The sequence below is a fragment of the Myotis davidii genome, unplaced genomic scaffold (genome assembly GCF_000327345.1).
Source record: "Myotis davidii unplaced genomic scaffold, ASM32734v1 scaffold902, whole genome shotgun sequence".
NCBI lineage: Eukaryota > Metazoa > Chordata > Mammalia > Chiroptera > Vespertilionidae > Myotis > Myotis davidii.
The window spans coordinates 2,623,054-2,641,426 of record NW_006293951.1 but is presented as its reverse complement, the minus strand read 5'-3'; the positions used below and the strand labels follow the sequence as shown (position 1 = coordinate 2,641,426).

General features: G+C 38.8%; 1 protein-coding gene across 2 annotated transcripts in view; it reads left to right on the top strand.

The window, feature by feature from the left end:
• The window catches only part of FGD4 (FYVE, RhoGEF and PH domain containing 4), a 152,485-nt gene that overhangs the window by 75,435 nt on the left and 58,677 nt on the right, over positions 1-18,373 (top strand). For both annotated transcript variants that reach the window (XM_015566609.1, XM_015566608.1), the window contains exons 2-3: positions 5,822-5,974; positions 14,874-15,057. In XM_015566609.1, the coding sequence (XP_015422095.1) occupies positions 14,966-15,057 (92 nt within the window). In that variant the 5' untranslated portion in view covers positions 5,822-5,974; positions 14,874-14,965. The remainder of the gene's footprint in view (positions 1-5,821; positions 5,975-14,873; positions 15,058-18,373) is intronic.

The window sequence follows — 18,373 nt, the reverse complement described above, 5'->3', positions numbered from 1 at the left end:
ATATATATATAGTTTTGTAAGGTGCTTAGGAACCTGGGTACAACTCTTCTGTAAATCTAAAATTATTTCAAAATAAAGTTGTTTTATTTTTTTTTAAGGTATTTCTTTTATTTCTGTTCTCCTAAAAAGATTGCCTCCCCTGTAAAACCACTTTTGTTCTCTTAAATCCAAGCAATCCGCTTGTCCTGAGGGTTGGAGTCCACTGAAATCTTCTGAGCTAGAGACTTGGTGTAGTTGGGAGAGATGTTTTGAGTGGATGAGGCAGTACAGACTTGGCCATAGCAAGACCATAAAGATGTGATCTGAAGTCTTAGATAACATGGAAAGAGATTAGGCCTGAAGAATCTGAGAACTGAGTGGACTTTGCTTTGACTGGATGGCCAAAAAGTAAGTCCAACCTTAAAATGTGAAAGAGCTATTCAAGAATGGTGTGGCAAGACATACCAGCCCAATACAAAGTTTTGCAAATAGAAGACAAAGTTACCCTAAACCCATCAGAAGCATTATCTGCCACTCACCAGTGTCCTGCAAAAGAAGACAGAAAAATAAAAGTTAAGCCATAGGGGCAAACTCTTGTGTTGGAACAGGGAGCCTTATACCAGCGCTTCTCAACCTGTGGGTCGCGACCCCTTTGGGGGTCGAACGACCCTTTCACAGGGGTTGCCTAAGACCATTGGAAAACACATATATAATTACATACTGTTTTTGTGATTAATCACTATGCTTTAATTATGTTCAATTTGTAACAATGAAAATACATCCTGCGTATCAGATATTTACATTATGATTCATAACAGTAACAAAATTACAGTTATGAAGTAGCAACGAAAATAATTTTATGGTTGGGGGTCACCACAACATGAGGAACTGTATTAAAGGGTCGCGGCATTAGGAAGGTTGAGAACCACTGCCTTATACAGTCAAAGATGAGACTGGATTAATCGATAATCCGAGGAGCCCCTGCAATTGCCATAGGTCTAGAAGACATTTCTTATAGGAGGTAAGACCCAGAAAGCTTACGTGAGTAACCTGAAGACAGAGCAATTTGAAATGCTTAGGGCCAGTCACTAAAAAAGATGACCAATCATTAAGAGAAAACAGTATTTAATTAGGACAACCCCACCCCCATCCTATATAATAAAAGGGTAATATGCAAATAGACCAAAAGGCAGAACAACCGAACTACCAAAAAAAGCATAACATGCTAATGATATGCTAAGGCTGCTCAACCGCTCACTATAATGTGCACTGACCACCAGGGGGAAGATGCCCCGACCAGTAGGTTAGCTTGCTGCTGGGGTCCGGCCAATTGGGACTGAGCAAGACAGGCCAGATACGCCCTGGAGCCCTCCCGCGTTCTCTCCTTGGCCCCGAGCATGCACTGGTGGGGTCCCTCAGCCTGGCCTGCACCCTCTCGCAACCCAGAACCCCTTGGGGGATGTTGGAAAGCCGGTTTCAGCCCAATCCCGCAGCCACTCCCCTTGGGAGGCCGCCAGACGCAGGGCTTATGGCTGGTGAGCGCTGCTGTGGCTGCGTGAGCCTCTCCCGATAGGGACTGATTGGGTGTGAGCCCACGGTAGGCACAGGGGGCCAGGATAAGCAGAAGTGGCAGGTAGGAGCTGCAGGCAGCATTGGACTGTGGGTTTTGGCCCGATCCCTGCAGGCCACCCAGAGGGACCCCACCCATTTATGCATTCGTGCACCGGGCCTCTAGTACTAATATAATGTGATTAGTTATAGCTGTGTCCAAGATAACAGTTTAATCACTACTTCTGGTTCTTCTGGGGAAATTGGGACCAAAAGCCTCTTTAGTTAATATAAATTGTCTTGAATGGGTGGACCATCTGGTTACAATTTGGGTTTCATCTCTGTTATGCAACTGGCATCCAAAAGAGGACTGTCTCCAAATGTGAGTAGGCTGAGTCAGTCATAAACAAGCAAAAAGAAGTTTAACTTTTTATTGCTAATATCCAAGATGTTAGAAGATGAAATACTGCATGAAATGGTGTTGCCTTTAGGTAAACTTCCTTTACCTTATGTGTTTTACCTAGAACAGTGGTCAGCTAACTTTCCTGTAAAAGGCCAGATAGTAAACATTTTTGGCTTCACAGTGATATATGGTTTCTGTTGCATATTTGACATTGTGGTTGTTCTTTTTTTTAAACAAAAACAAAAAACCCAACCATTTAAGCATGTGTTTTCTGGAGCCATCGCATTGAGGGCCATGTTGCTTCCAGGGGTTGGAAAAAACACACTCGGCAAAGAATTTGCATCAAATTCAAGATTGAAATACATTAATGTAGGCCAGTGGTCGGCAAACTCATTAGTCAACAGAGCCAAATATCAACAGTACAACGATTGAAATTTCTTTTGCGAGCCAAATTTTTTAAACTTAAACTATATAGGTAGGTACATTCAACTTTAAATTCACAGTTTTCGTCTTCCATTTTTCTTTGCTTCTTCTTTGTAGCCATCTCAAACAGGGCACCTAAAAAAAAAGTTTCATTTTATAATAATAAAGCCACCAACACAAAAGAATTACAATTCTTAAATTGATGACAAAAATACCTGTAGGATTTGCAGCTGGTTGGAAAAATACAGGTAACTTTATGCTTCGAGTAGGTACTTTTGTCACCCGTGCGCAATTTGCAGACGCAACTAGCACTAACCACTGACTGACTGGCTCACTCAACTCGTGCATGAATCGTGCGCGTCTCCTGTCACCTGACTGACCGACACCCCCCACTTCTTCTAACGCTACTTCTTCAAAATAGACTTTACTCAGGCCAAAAACCGACTTCTGCGCATGGGCCACAAAGTTTCAATCACACTCTACGTATGGGCCACGAAGTTCCAATCACACTCTACGTGCGCACCTGCACGTGGCATTTTGTGGGAGAGCCACACTCAAGGGGCCAAAGAGCCGAATGTGGCTCATGAGCCGCGGTTTGCCGACCACTCGATGTAGGCAATTTAGCTCGAGAAGGGCAGTTATATGATGGCTGTGATGAAGAGTAGGCCTGTCCCATTTTAGATGAAAATAGAGTAGTTGATGAGTTAGAAAACCAAATGAGTGAAGGTGGAATTTACTGTAGACTACCACAGTTGTGAATTCTTCCCTGAATGCTGGTTTCATACAGTTTTTGTGCTGGAAACAGATAACAGTGTATTGTGCAAAAGACTTGACACAAGGGATTTATAGTGAGAAGAAAATAAAGGTAACATTCAATGTGAAATTTTTCAATTCTGTATGAAGAAGCATTGGCATCCTACAAGGAAGAAATAATGCATCAACTGCCCAGCAATAAACCAGATTGAGAGGATAATATCAATCAGATATTGAAGTGGATTGAGGAATGGATCAAAGAACAAAGCTCTTCACTTACAGGACTGGGCACTTGAAACTCACTCTAATATTCCTCTACCCACATCATATAAAGTGTCCAGATATGAGTAAAACTTTTTATTAAAATTGTGCTGCAGAACTAATAGGTGGATAGTTTGGGTGTTTTTTGTTTTTGTTTTCATAGGAAAGCAAAGCAATCTCAAGTATAATCAATATAATGTTATTAAAGGTTGAGAATAAAAGCTGTCATTGTTGAATGCTTTGATTGCTAAAGAATAAATAAATCTGACCAAATGGGTAGATGGATAATCTTTTAAGTTTACTGCAGAAGAAAATGAACATGATCTCTTAAAATTCAAGTCTAAAGATTTTTTTAACAGTGTTTTTCTTTTACCATATTTCCTTTTTTTAAAAAAATTTTATTGATTTTTTTTTTGAGAGGAAGAGAAACAGAGAGAAGGAGAGAGATTTTTTTGTTCACTTATTCATGCATTCTTTGGTTGATTCCTGTAAGTACCTTGACTAGAGATCAAACCCACAACCTTGGCTGTGTTTCACTAGATCCCAGCAGGTGGCCTGTAGGATTACCAGCACATTCTTGGGGTCACCATGGGAATGAAAGTCCTCATGCCCCTACTAGTAAAAGACTAACCAGTTGGATTATGGGCTGTAGATTTTAGGGATATACTTGGCCTACTTCACAGTTTTTTAAGAAGGTAGATAAAATCACACATTTAAAAATTTGATCTTTTATTTCTTTTCTTTACAATTTTAGTAATATGCTGTGAAATAATTTTTCCTACATCTTACATTCAAGAAAGGCCTGTGTCATATTTGGCTAAATAATGAAATGCTTAATCCAGCGGGCAGCCCACTGTAAGCAGAAAGCTGTCTGATGAAACCTTACTACATTTGTTTTTGCACTGGGCCTCTTAGAATTTCTCAGGTAATACTTGGTACTCTTAACATCTTCTAAAATCAGTATTACCAAGATAAATTTTAAAGGGAGCACAGACAAGAAAGCAATAGTATGGTTTTTTAAATAAATATTATTTAACAATCAATTGAAATAAGAGGGATTTGTTTTTTACTGAATAGAAAGTTGATTGGGGCCCTAGCTGGTTTGGCTCAGTGGATAGAGCGTCGGCCTGTGGACTGAAGTGTCCCAGGTTCGATTCCGGCCAAGGGCACATGCCCGAGTTGTGGGCTCTATCCCCAGGGGGGCGTGCGGGAGGCTCTCTCTCATCATTGATGTTTCTCTCTCTCCCTCTCCCTTCCTCTCTGAAATCAATAAAGAAATATATTAAAGCCCTAGCCAGTTTGGCTCAGTGTATAGAGTGTGCGGGAGGCAGCGGATCGGTGTTTCTCTCTCAGTGATGTTTCTAGCTCTCTATCCCTCTCCAGTCCTCTCTGTGGAAAATCAATAAAATATATATATTTTTAAAAGAAATATATTAAAAAATAAAGAAAGTTGATTGGGTTTTATTAGCTTTTTTGTTTTGACTAATAATGCTTTTTATTTCTAATAGTTCTCTTTTCATAGATATTTTGATTCTGTAAAAACGAAACTTTTTAACCAAATCACATTTTCTCTGCACACTTTTACTTAGTAATAGTGAATTCCCTGGTAGAAAAATTTTTTTTCTCCTAAGCAAGGTCCAATCTGTTGTTAATATCACCACGTCAACTAGAAGAAAAGGAAATTTAATATGAGTGTAAAGAGAAAACATTGGCATATGATTTCTTTTAAATTCTCTGAAGTTCAACATTTAACTTCTGTGTCAGAAATCAAACAAAAAATTTATCCATTTTTTCCTCTATCTTTCATGTTGTATTTCAGTGTTTTAAAGACTATTCGGGGGTTTGAATAGGACGGTGTTACCATATAATCTAATCATTCTTTGGGAGGGGCATGGCTAATAGCTTGTCTATGCTAATTTGGAGTTGAATAAGCTGGTGAGTGTGTGTATGTGTATGTGTTCATTTCTAATGGAGCCATTCTCCTCGCTCTCAGTCTTATTGAGCTGTCAGGTTGGTACTTAACTGCTTTGCTCTTTCGAGTTGCTCACAGGCTGGAAAGGAACGCTTTTAACAAGTTAGTGTGGGGCCCTCCAGACCGCTCCTTAGCCGGCTTTATCTGCATCCAATATGCCCTTTTTGTAGCCCTGCAAGGAAAGGAGTTGAAGGAGTGAGAGCGAATGCCTGTGTGTGCATGAGTGTGTTCGAGTGTGTGCGTGTGCACGTGTGCACAGCAGTCTGTCAATGTGCATTATAAGGTTTTCCAAGCACATGGAATGAGATCTTTCCCAGGGAGACTCTTTTGTCAGGGTCAGCACACGTGGGAAAGCATTTCCGTGCTTAGCCTCGTAACTGAGATTGTTTTTTGTTTTATGGGGTCAGGAGGAATTTCAGTCATGAGACATGGTAGTGCTCTGCCTCTGCATTTACCTGCCCTTTCTTTTTGAACTCTCGCAGGTGGCAGTACCTGTCCAAAGATCACTATCATTCCACCCTTTTTGAAAAGCAGCACAACTGCACTGATTGATCAGAATGTATCTGATGAAGAGGCTCAGGGAATAAATGGAAAAACGCCAGCAAAACACTCAGCTGCAAGTCCAAAGCCACAAGGTACGTTGATCGGGGGTTCTGGGCATAGGTTGGGTACTTTGTTCACCAGTTGAAGGCAACCCAGAAGAATGGTGACCACTAAGGAAGAGTTTTAAGCTATAAATGGGAGGAATTGAGTGCATTTATTGTTTTTAGGAGAAAAGTTGGTCAGTGAACCTTCTCGGACAGAGTTGGGTATTTCCTCTGCTCCTAAAACACCTTCTACATTTCTCTGTCATAGTTCTTTTCATGTTTCGGAAGTAGTTTACGTGTCCCCTTAAAGGGACAGAGGTCTGTTCATGCATTATGCCTGACTTAGCACAGAGCCCAACTTACTGTTTGCGTAATACATGTGTGACAAAGGAATGTGTGTTTAGAAGTACTGTCAGCAGTTCTTATGACCTGCTAAATGTCAGAGGATCTGTGAAACAGATCATTCTAAAACAGTGCTTAACGTACTGAGTAAGAAGGTGCTTTTACAATATTAAGGAGCTTGGGTTTGAAAAACCGTCTTAATAAAGTCACCCGTAGAAAATAAAAATAAATGGTTCAAGGAAGGAGTAGCCAGCAAGTAGTAAAACAATTATAATGGTGAGTTTGTTCAGTACCATTTCTTTTTACAATAAATCTCTAACTGGATGTTAACTTTGAGAAGCACCAAATTATAATTTTGAAGATAGTAACACCCTTTGAAATGTAATGTAAAGCTAAGCTCCATTATGGTTTAATGTGTAGTTTCTTCCTAACAGATTTTTATTTATACTGAATGCTCAACATTCAGCCAAGAAACAAACTGGGCATTTGTAGAATTACTATACTTTGGAAAAATCAATTTGTATTTGGTTTATTTTGTATTTACTTTGGTCTTTTTCCTGTTCTTGCAAAGAAAAAAAGTGTTATAGAGAATGCATTATAAAAGAGTTGGTGTTATTCTTGAAAGTTCTTCTGTTTTAAAGATTTCTGAAAGAGAATTTTAAAAAGGATTTAAAATTGAGTCTTCCACATTATGAGATATTTTTCTTTTGTTCTCACTACTAGGAGTATTGGTGGTGGTATGAGTTATGGCTATACAGCAAGGAGAAAAAAATTGGTGATTCAAATGAATAGTCTATTCATGTGTTTATAACCTTTTCCTTTGTCCATACTCATCCCTGTAACATTGATGTGAATACGAATGAAGCAATTTTTGATCATGATTTAATTAAGCCATTTATTTGCAAAGTACAAAATTCCATCTTGCTTATTAAACCTGAGCTGACAAAGATCAAACAGGGTAAGAATATAAAAAAAGAATATAATTTAATTTTATGTAATTGCCCAGATCAAACGCAAGAATTTCATTATTTATAAAGCCTTTTTTTGGAAGCTTCATTGCATTACTTCATTGTTTTTCATAGTTCACTGAGATAAATCACAGAAGTGTCCTTCTTGAGCTGTGTGCTGAAATAATCATATTCTTTAGGGAGACAACATTTAACCTTGCTTTTGCTGTTTGTAGTTATATGAAAGTCAGTGTACTGCTACTTCAGTACATATTTACTTCCTATTTTGAGTGTGGATTCATGCATACAATGTTACATAACTACAAAGATAGTGATACTTTTAAGTATGAAGAGTACACTCTAACATGATAAAAAAGTATTGTACAGTAAATATATAAACTAATAACAGTGTTTATTATCAAGTATTATATACTGTACATAAATTGTTATATGTTATACTTCTGTGACTAGCAATGTAGTAGGTTTGTTTATACCAGCATCACCTATGACAGCTACAGTCAGTAGGCAATCGGAATTTTTTAGCCCCATTATAATTTTAAAAGGGACCAGTCATATATTGACTGAAACATTGTTATAGTTCATGACTGTACTCAATAAATTAAATAAGGACTTTATACTTCTTTTTAAAAATATTCTTTTCTTTAAAAAAATATTCTTTTCTTTTCCCTTCTCAATTTCATATTTGTACAGGAGGAAACTAACACTTATTAGTCAAGATTCACTTTTATTGTATATTACAAGTAAGGCATAACAAAACAATCTTTTTCCCAAAAAATAATGAACTGTACTTCATTGTTGTTTAATAAGTTGGAAAATAAAAAATGTTTTAAAAAATATATTTTTAACCTGGACAGATAGCTCAGTTGGTTAGAGCTTTGTCCCCCTATGCCAAGGTTGTGGGTTTGATCTCAGGTCAGGGCACATACAAGAATTATCCGATTGAATGCATAAATAAGTGGAAGAACAAATCAATGTTTCTCTCTTTCTCTTCCTCCCTCCCTTTCTCCTAGCTCTGTCTGTCTTCTCTCTAAAATCAGTAAATTAGAAAAAAAAAATTCTCTCTTGTTTTTGTCCCTTCCCTGGCCCCCCTTGTTAAAAGTTAAACCACACCTTCAACTCTGACATTTTACATTTCCCCATCCTTACTCTTTGTTCTTATTCATTACAAGCTGACCTATTATATATTTTATTCATCCACAATGATTTTTTTCCTTGCCTTTTGCACTGCTGCATCCCCCATGCCTGCCACGTAGCATAGCAGATCTTCACTAATACTTGTTGAATGAATCCCTGCTTTATCACCATGTTTCCTCCACTTTCTTTGTTTCCGCTATTTTTTTGTTTACAACTTAGAATGTGTGCCCTATAGAGACCAATGTCCCTGAAGTGAGGATACATCTTGGTATTATGAGGTCAGCTGCCAAATAGATTGGGCACCACTTATTGACTTATCTACCAGTAAGCAGTGTTCCTCACCCTCTTGTGAAAGGAAGCTACTTTTCATTTCTCCAAACCCTTAAGAACATCTGGGAGACCAAGGCCGAGAAAGGAAGGGGACGCTAATGGCACTTCCTGTGCAGATGAAGAGATTATCACAACAACCCCTGTGTTTTCACTATATCATTATGAATGGTGAGGATGCTGAGGCTTCCGGATTTAAATTAGTCTTCTAATTTAATTGAAGACTCTTAGTCTAGATCAGTGGTCCTCAACAGGAGACAGTCCCCCCATTGGTATTGTCTGGAGACTTTTTTCCTGATACAACTTGTGGGAGTTGCTACTGGCTTTTGCTAAATAGAGACCAGAGATGCTGCTCAACATCCTATAAGAACATTTCAGTCCCCCTTCCTCACCTTACCCCAAAGAATTATCCACCCTGAAATGCCAATATAAAACTCTGATCTAGATCCTAAAACAGCTCATAATTAAATCTTGTTTGTTTGTTTCTCATGTAGAACACTAATAAAATCATAGCTATAATTTATTATGATAAATTTTAAAAGAAGACACAATATTAAATAACTTTATTAGTGGTGTTTATGTAGTAATGTGTCTAGAACAACATCAGGTTTATGTTTATTAATTACCAATAAGTAAATATTTTTTAAGAATTATAGTTTTTAAAAGGATAAAAGAGCCAAATTTTAGATTAGAGATTAGATAACCTTGCCATTTGAATCTAAATTGGAGCCTGTAAATTTAAAAATGGGTTCCTTCCATAGTTAGGGCTTGTTTTCACTTGCCTTGGAAAACACCCTAAGGCTTGGAAAACAATGGTTTATTCAATTCATACCAACCCTACCAGTCAAACAAATAAATTACAGAGAAACTTCAAATGTAAGTCTTTCCTCTTGTTCACTGCTTTTAAAATTGGCCTATTTCCTGCCATGCTAGACAGGACTCAAAATAACTTTCTTAGCAATTAAAGCTGATAGTTCTTTTTCTCTTAAGAGCTTTTGATCCACAACATTTTCTACATAGTTAATTATTTTGATAAAAGCCACTATTTGTCACTTCTTCATCATTAAACCTAAATGTTCAGAAAAGTTTCATGAGCTTGGAAAGACATTATTTGAATAATTTGAGTATATTTAAAGTACTCGAACCTATTTAATTTGCTTCTAAAGTAAAGCATTCTATGTGGAATGTTCAATTCTTAAGGTATAACTCTATAAATATTAATATATAGCCAGCTATTGTTTTTCATAGTAAAATAAAAATAATTGAAATGTAGTGGGCATCCCTACCCTGGGCTAGATCCCCAGTAGGGGGCTTGCAGGAGATAGCCAATCAGTGTTTCTCTTCTCGTTGATATTTCTCTCTACCTCTCCCTTCTACTCTCTCTAAAGTAAATAAAATAATGTTTTACAAATGTAGTGCACATCCCCAAACTTAAATTGCAATTAGTGTCTCTTTCATTATTAATAATTACTTTGCTGAGTTGGAAGTTTTTGAATAACTAAATTGTTTTGTTCTATTTACTGTCTGTAAATTGGTTGTAATAGAGCCCATTTTATTATAGTCATCTAGATATCTCAAGCTTAGCATGTCCAAAATTGCACTATCAATCCTTCCTCCAAAAAAATGTCCCTACTGTGTGCCAGTTGATGACAATTCTATCCTTTCAGTTGTTCAAGCCAAAGGTCTCAGAGTCAAGGATCCTTGACTCATCGCTTTTTCTCTCAGACCTCACATTTAATCTACCAGGAAATCTACTTTTAAAATATGCCTGGAATCCAACTATTTCACTATCTCCTTGTAAGCACCATTATCTCTTGCCTGAATTTTCGAAATAACCTCCTGACTCTTCTGCCCACCTCCCAAAAATTCCCAACACAGCAGCCAGAGTGAGGCCGTTGGAATTTATGTCATATGTCCTTCCTGTGGCCAGAACTCCGCAGTGACTTCTCATTTCATGCATTTCAAAATCTGTAGAAAGTTGTGTTATCAGGTCCTCCCTCTGATCTCAATACCTGCTCTCCTGTGCTTGCTCCTTTGGGTTCAGTCATATCGGTCTCCATTGGTGTTCAGCTTTTGCTATATGTGATGGAATGCTTTTCCTCCACTCCCTCAACTTCCTCAAGTCTTAGTCAAATCAGAATTTCTCAGGCCCACTTTGCACACCCTACTTAATACTGCAATCTGCTCTTTCCCCCTAATCCCTACACTGCTGATCCCTTCTATCTTATTCTTTTAACCTTCCCCCCTTTTCTCTTAGCACTTACCACCTTGTGATATATGGTTTACTTGCTATGGTTTTTAAAAAATATATATATTATTGATTTCTTACAGAGAGGAAGGGAGAGAGATAGAAACATCGATGAGAGAGAAACATCAATCAGCTGCCTCCTGTACACCTCCTACTGGGGATGTGTCCGCAACCAAGGTACATGCCCTTGACCGGAATCGAACCTGGGGCCTTACAGTCCACAGGCCGATGCTCTATCCACTGAGCCAAACTGGTCAGGGCGCTATGGTTCTTTTTGTTTTTCCTTTTGTTCATTGATATGGTCAAGTGCATAGAGCTTAATAGGAATTAAATATTGTTGAATTAATAAAAAAGTAAGCTTAACAACAACAACAACCCTGTACAGCCTGGGCAGGTAGCTCAGTTGGTTAGAACCGTGGTCGGCAAACTGCGGCTCGCGAGCCACATGCAGCTCTTTGGCCCCTTGAGTGTGGCTCTTCCACAAAATACCATCTTCTGCGCATGGGCCATGAAGTTTTAATCACATTGTACGTGTGCGCCCGCACGTGGTTTTGTGATATTTTGTGGAAAAGCCACACTCAAGGGGCCAAAGAGCTGCATGTGGCTCGCGAGCCGCAGTTTGCCGACCACTGGGTTAGAATATCTTCCCATATGCCAAGGTTCTGGGTTTGATCTCTGGTCAGGACACATAACTAGAATCAACCAATGAATACCTAAATAACTGGAACAAGTCGATGTTTCTCTCTCCTTCCCTCTGTTTCTCTCTGTCTCTCTCCCCTCTCCCCACACCTCAAAGCAATAAATAAATGTTGTTGTTTTTTAAATCCTGTACAGTATTGATGTGTAAGATTTCTCTAGGATATATATTTTGGAAATGTTGAGTTCTTAATGATTGTATTAATGATATTTCCTTTGAAAATGTACACTTTTCACATTTAGACCTCACATCGCTTCATATTCTCACTGACACTTGGTATTGTCACATTTAAAATTTTTGGTTAATCTGATGGGGTTGATGTGATATCGTATTGTGGTTTTAATTTGCATTTCCCTGATTAGCAGTGCATGGATAATCACAGTTATGTACATGTCACACTTACTATTTCTCCTGTTCACATCCTTTGGGGTTCAGGGGAAGTTAGCAGTAATTAAAGACTCTTGAGTTTTAGTCATAATGAACTGGACGTGCTGATAGGACACCTAGAAGACGTTCAGAAAACATTTCAAAATGTTGACACCCTTCGTAGTATAAAAGTAAGTTCAGATAGGGTGAGAGAGAGGAGTCATTTTCTTTGTAAAACAATTAAATTTGTTGGGGTAACATTGCTCACTAGGATCAAAAGTATGCATTATTTTCCTCTAAGACAGTGTATTGTGACACTTTAGCCATTCATGTGCCATCTTGAGATTTTTGTAGCACTTATGCTCTTTTAATAAAAACTTTATTTTAATTCCTCACCCAAGGATGTTTTTTGATTTTTTTTAGATATAGATATAGATATAGATATATAGATATATTTAAAGCCAAACTACTAGAGAGAGAGAGAGAGAGAGAGAGAGATGGGGCGGGTGGGGGAGACATCTATGTGAGAAAGAAACACTAATCTCTCGCCTCCTGTATGCCCCTGGGTGGGGAAACAAACCCACAACCTTTTAGTGTAGGGGACGACACTTCAACCCTCTGAGCCACCAGCCAGGGTGGCATTGGTGCTCTTTTATTTAATATGCGTATGTTTACTTATTTCCTGTACACTTGGATCATCTCCCTTGCTAAAGTAGATGCCTCCTCTGTGCTTCTAACATAACTGTGTATCCAATGCCCACCTTATCCATACAATTAAACTGTCTCCGCTCATGACTACGAGCCCCCTTGATGACTCAGTTAGTTCCTTCATGTGTTCCACAAATGTGCCACAAGCACTGTGCAGAGAGTTACTGGGAACGTAGTTGTGATCAAAACGGACAAAAACAGATCCAGAGACTGAGAAGCATTGATCAGACCGTCAAACCTCAGAGGGAAGGTAGGGGAGGGTGAGGGTAAGGGGGAGAGATCAACCAAAGGACTTGTATGCATGCATATAAGCCTAGCCAATGGACATAGATCCCAGGGGGTTGAGGACATGAGTGGGAGGGTGGTGTGGTGTGGGGGCAATCAGGGGATAAGGACACATATGTAATACCTTCATCAATAAGGAGAGAAAATTTTTTTAAAAAATAATAAAATAAATAAAAACAAAACAAAACGGACATGTTCCTATCCTTACAGAACTCCAGCCTTGTGGGGGAGAAAGCTTTACATCTATAATGTATTTAATACTTTATTGTTGCTCTATTACTGAATACTACTTACAACTAATTAATAATCATAATAATATGAGCGCTTTGGGGGAAAGTACACATTGTTATGAAATGGTTTAAAGAGAGAGAGGTAATTGAGATGGGAAGGGTCGGTAGAGTCACTCAGAACCTGACCGGCTGGAACTCATCATTTTATTTGAAACTTTCAAGCATCTGACAGTGTCTGGAACATAACAAATAAGAAATGTTTACTGAGTAAACTCGAGATTAGGATGAGTTATTTTATAACAATCTTTGCAAACAGAATTATAAAGACCATATTTGCTTCCTTTGAATATTCTAGTTATGAATGTTGAAATTACTCCTAATGATGAAACTGTTTTGTTTTGTTTTTTTGGTGAGGTGTTGTCCTGGTTTACTATCTCGATATGTGTTTATTCTACACAGGAAATTTTTCCTTAAGATTAACAAATATCACACTTATGTAAGCCTTCTCCTTCCCAATAGATACTATATTAACCCTTTCCCCAAGCACAGCTTGGAAAATAATATCATGTTTATAAATAATATCATTTTTCCATTGGGATTTTCTTCTCATTTGTATTGAAAGGGAATGAGATGAATTGTTACACCTGTAGCCCATTGTGATATACATTTTCGTCTCTTCTCTGTATGAATTGATAACTGGCACAGACATGATAAGATCTAGGCCAGTGAGCATCAGGCAACCAACCGTCAACTGAGTTTATAAAAGAGATGAGAGGACTGAAAACCAGGGTAACCAGCTCGGGGAAATTAGGGCATGTGATTAGGAAGAGACATGATTCCTCAGCCTTCTTCCAGACGTTAGCAGAAAGGTTTTCTTGTATTTTTTATTTGTTTTTTTAATCCTCACCAGAGGATATGAAACATTGATTTGAGAAACATTGATTGGTTGCCTCCCATATGCTCCCTAACTGGGGATCTAACCCGCAACCTAGGTATGTGCCCTGATCAGGAATCAAAACTGCAACCTTTTGGTGTACGGTAGATGCTCCAACCAGCTATAAGCCCTGGCTGGTGTTGCTCAATGGTTAGAGTGTTGGCCCATGCACTGATCATTTTTATCTAAGATCAAATGAGATAAGATGCTTTTGTTAAATGGGAAGATGCTATAGTAATGCAACATTACTGTTGTTTGTTGCTGTTGTTTTGTTGGCTTTTATGTTTACTTATTGGTCTGGATTCTGGCATATCTGTTATTCAGTGTTATTAAAAATGTCTTTTGTAAGCAAGCAGTATATCTCTAGGAATTAGTTTTAAATTTATCACTCTCCTTTCTCTGATTAAATAACTGCTATGTTATATCTAATAGTATTGGAATGCCATGGCCCTAAGTAGACCCCTAGGTGTTTAATAATACCATATTTCAAATGACCTAAAATGAAAAGAACTACTTGAATCTTGGAGATGAAATTTCCACAGGACACAGAGCCAAGATAGATAAGGGTCCCTTGGTTAAGTTTCAATACAAAGTTGACAGACCTCTTGACAAAAGTTTGATAATGCTAAAGCTTTTTATACCCAGGACACCAGATTTTGCTTTGTTTTGTTAAGGAAATACTGAATTCTATTAATTCTTTTTCTACAGTGCCTCCAAAGCCATTACATCTGCAGAATTCACCTTTGTCCAGTATACACCCAACCCCTAAGCATAAAGCTTTATCTAGTGCAGCACCCAGGATGGAGGAAGTTAAACCTGCCTCTGCTTCTTGTGTCTCAAAAGAAAAATCCAGTAAAATATCAGATCTCATCAGTCGCTTTGAAGGAGGCAGGTAAGAGCTGATTCACAACGGGAGAAGGCAGAGGGGAGACGAAAGCTGAGTTTTGAAAAAGATGACAGAGTCATAAGTTTTCCAAATCAAACATACATCTTTTTCCATTGGGTTTGGTAGGCCTTTAGAAATAGTGAATTTTAAACATATTTAATCTTGCCCCAGTAGAAACTGTCATTTACTGTTCGTTATCTATGTGCAGCACTAATAGCACCCGCTTCTTCACATTGTGTGCTATGTGTGTTATAGGCGTGCCCGCTCAGTGCCTCGGTATCTGTGTGTGTCCTTGGGGTCATTGTGTTGGTCACTGGATATCTGGGCTGGGAAGGCAGGAGGTTGTCTCTATCTCTGTTTCTTGTTTTGTATGTTTGTAGATGTGCTTCCAGTGGTCCTGTCCCATCTCTGCAGGCTTCTTTCTGACCCACTGTATTTAACATGGGTCTTCTGTATCCAATCTGTATCTGTTTCCCCTCTCCCACACCCCTGCTTTTACTATATACTAGGTATTGTGAAGAGATATTGACAATTGATATAGTTTTATTTCCTTTAGTCCTAATGTTTCAAAAAAGGTAGGCGAGACACAGTATTTCTCACTTAAAGAAAAAAAAACAAACACACATAAGTTGCTTTTCTACTTATATGACCCTCAATTGTATTTTCTTAGAATTCCCATCACTGACAAATAGAGTTTTGGAAAAAATTTTATCAGAAGCATTTTGTTATTTTTATGTCACCAAGAGACTATATATAATTTAACAGAATATGTATACGTTTACTCTCATCCTTGAAGCCACTAATTTTCATTAAATCTAGTGTAATATTAGGGAATATTAGGTGGTTGTACTGTTTGCAGGATTTATTGTTATATATGTAATGAACCAAAGTTTGGAAATGCTTTCAAAATCTTATGGAAATTGTGACCCATCACTAAGCGGCAGTGTCCCTCATTTAAAATGAGACTATATTTAGTAACAAGTTCTGGAGAAAATTAGTTCAGAAGCCTGTCTTCAATTTTTGTTCCCCGTCAACTGGGGGAGCCTGAGTCATGAATATTTAAATTTCAGCATCTCCTCCTCGGAAGTAGGATTTTTTAATAGCTTTGCTATCTTAAATTATAGCAATCTACTAAATGATTTAATTCCACTTAAAATTTTTGTTTCCCAGAACAAGTTGATTTAATCTCAGAGAGCACGACCCCTCATATTTGTAGGTTTCCAGGGCCATGTACTGTCATATAGCGAGGCCCTGGAGCCCTGGCCCCTGTTCACGGTGCGTGCCAGAACCTGAATCCCCTGAGTGGGTCAGTATTCCAAAGGTTGAGTCCTCTAAACCTCACAAATCTGGTAACCCCCTCTTTGCTTTCCTCTCCATATGCAAAAGGTACACAGTTTTCCCATTCATTGATATCAGTTTTCTTTTATTCTTTCAGACTTCACAGATACAAAGTCATAGTTTGATGCAAAGCTAGAAGGTTGGATCTGAGAGGTGGGCTATAATTTATGACATTTTAAGATAACTTGTTCTAAGTGAAGCTAGGATATCACATGAGCATTTTGGCAAATCTGCTGAAGGACTGGTACTTGTGGCCAAGTCAACTGCCATGTGTTCTCAGTGAGGGGTCGAGAGTAGAAACTGACCCTAAAAGTGCCTGAGGGGTTAGTACTGCTTTGGGTCTATGGGGCTTGAATGGGAAGTTTGTATTTTCTGTCCACTGATGTCCATGTGCCTGCAGTATAGCTCTCGGGTTATACCCCAGTTATTACAGCTTGAACCAGTACTCTGTGGACTAGAGGGAGATTAGGCGGGCTGTGTGTTACCACAGTAGATTGACAGGAAGAACCAATGTCTGCTGCAGTGGCATCATAGAAGACCAATTGCACTTGTTAAGACCTCACCCATGTAGCAGAGTTTCACTCTTTACAATAATTTAGATAGCTCTGTTTTATTAAGATAAGTGACATAGAGGAGGTATTTGAAACAGGTGAAATTTTATTTTTTACTGTAGTTTATTTACTTATTTATTTTTTTGGAGAGTAAGAGAAACTAGTCTTTTTAACCTATGACATATTTCAGGATTTTAGAAATAAATAAGTAAGATTTCCCCCACAAAACTGAACATTGGTTTTTCCCAAGGACACTGTTTAGGCCAAATGTTTTTCTCCAAAGCATCAGGAATCTCCTATGAATTAACCACTGCTTTTACTAACCCCCACCTCATCCCTTACCCCATTCCCCCCACATGTCCCCTGGATGTCACTTATTGCAGGAAATTCCCTCCTGTCATCCACAGCAGTCCTTTCCAGAAATCCTAAGCAAGCCCAAAGCTTGCTACAGAGGATCTTCTGAGGGTCTTTCTACTGGGTTGCTGATATGGTCAGAAAAAGAAGCACAGTTTGATTCAGTTCTCCAAGGGCCATTTGGGAAATTATCTAGGCCAAGGGTATACTTCATAGAAGACAACCTTCATTGATCGAGTGTGTCACCTTTATTTATTTTGATAACCTCCAACTTTTACATAGAGGACATGTTCTCCTACCAATATTTTCCTTCCTGTGGAGCTAAAACTGACCCTGTCTTCTTTCCTCCCTTATTACTTTCCTGCTATCTGTTGCTATTCCCTGTTCCATTCTCTAGTCCAGATCAGCAGTGTCTGGGAGGAGTGGAGTGAGAAGAGAGGGGGTCACACATCTCAGCATCGTCCATGGCCCTTGCTGCTGGGCCTGGTGCGCACTCCCCCTCCCCTCTTCTTCCCGTCTCTACCCTCTGATGTCTTCCTGCACTGGGAGGATGCGAGCCCTGGGCTGCCGTCTCACAGTTGTATGCGGCCTACTCACTTGCTCGTCTCTCCCTCCTTCATGGCCCAGTGCATTTATTATAATGTGGGGTTAGACTCTGGGATTTAGCATCGGACTTCATGGTTTGAACTCTGGCCTTCTCATGTGTTAGCCGTGTGACATTGCCACTTTATGTGAGTTTCAAAGCCTGGATTTATGGGGGCCCTACTTTGGAAATGAGGCTGAAACAAGATAACCATTATGAAGGGCTTGGTGTAGGTTTTGGCACTTAATAAATGTTAGCTGCTAATACTGAATTGGTGCCATGATCATCATCACAACCACAGTTATTTATTACTCATTGAGTACTTACTGAGCACTTTTCTTTTTCTTTTTTTTTTAAATATATTTTATTGAATTTTACAGAGAGGAAGGGAGAGAGATAGTTAGAAACATCGATCAGCTGCCTCCTGCACACCTACTGGGGTTATGCCCGCAACCACGGTACATGCCCTTGACCGGAATCGAACCCGGGACCCTTC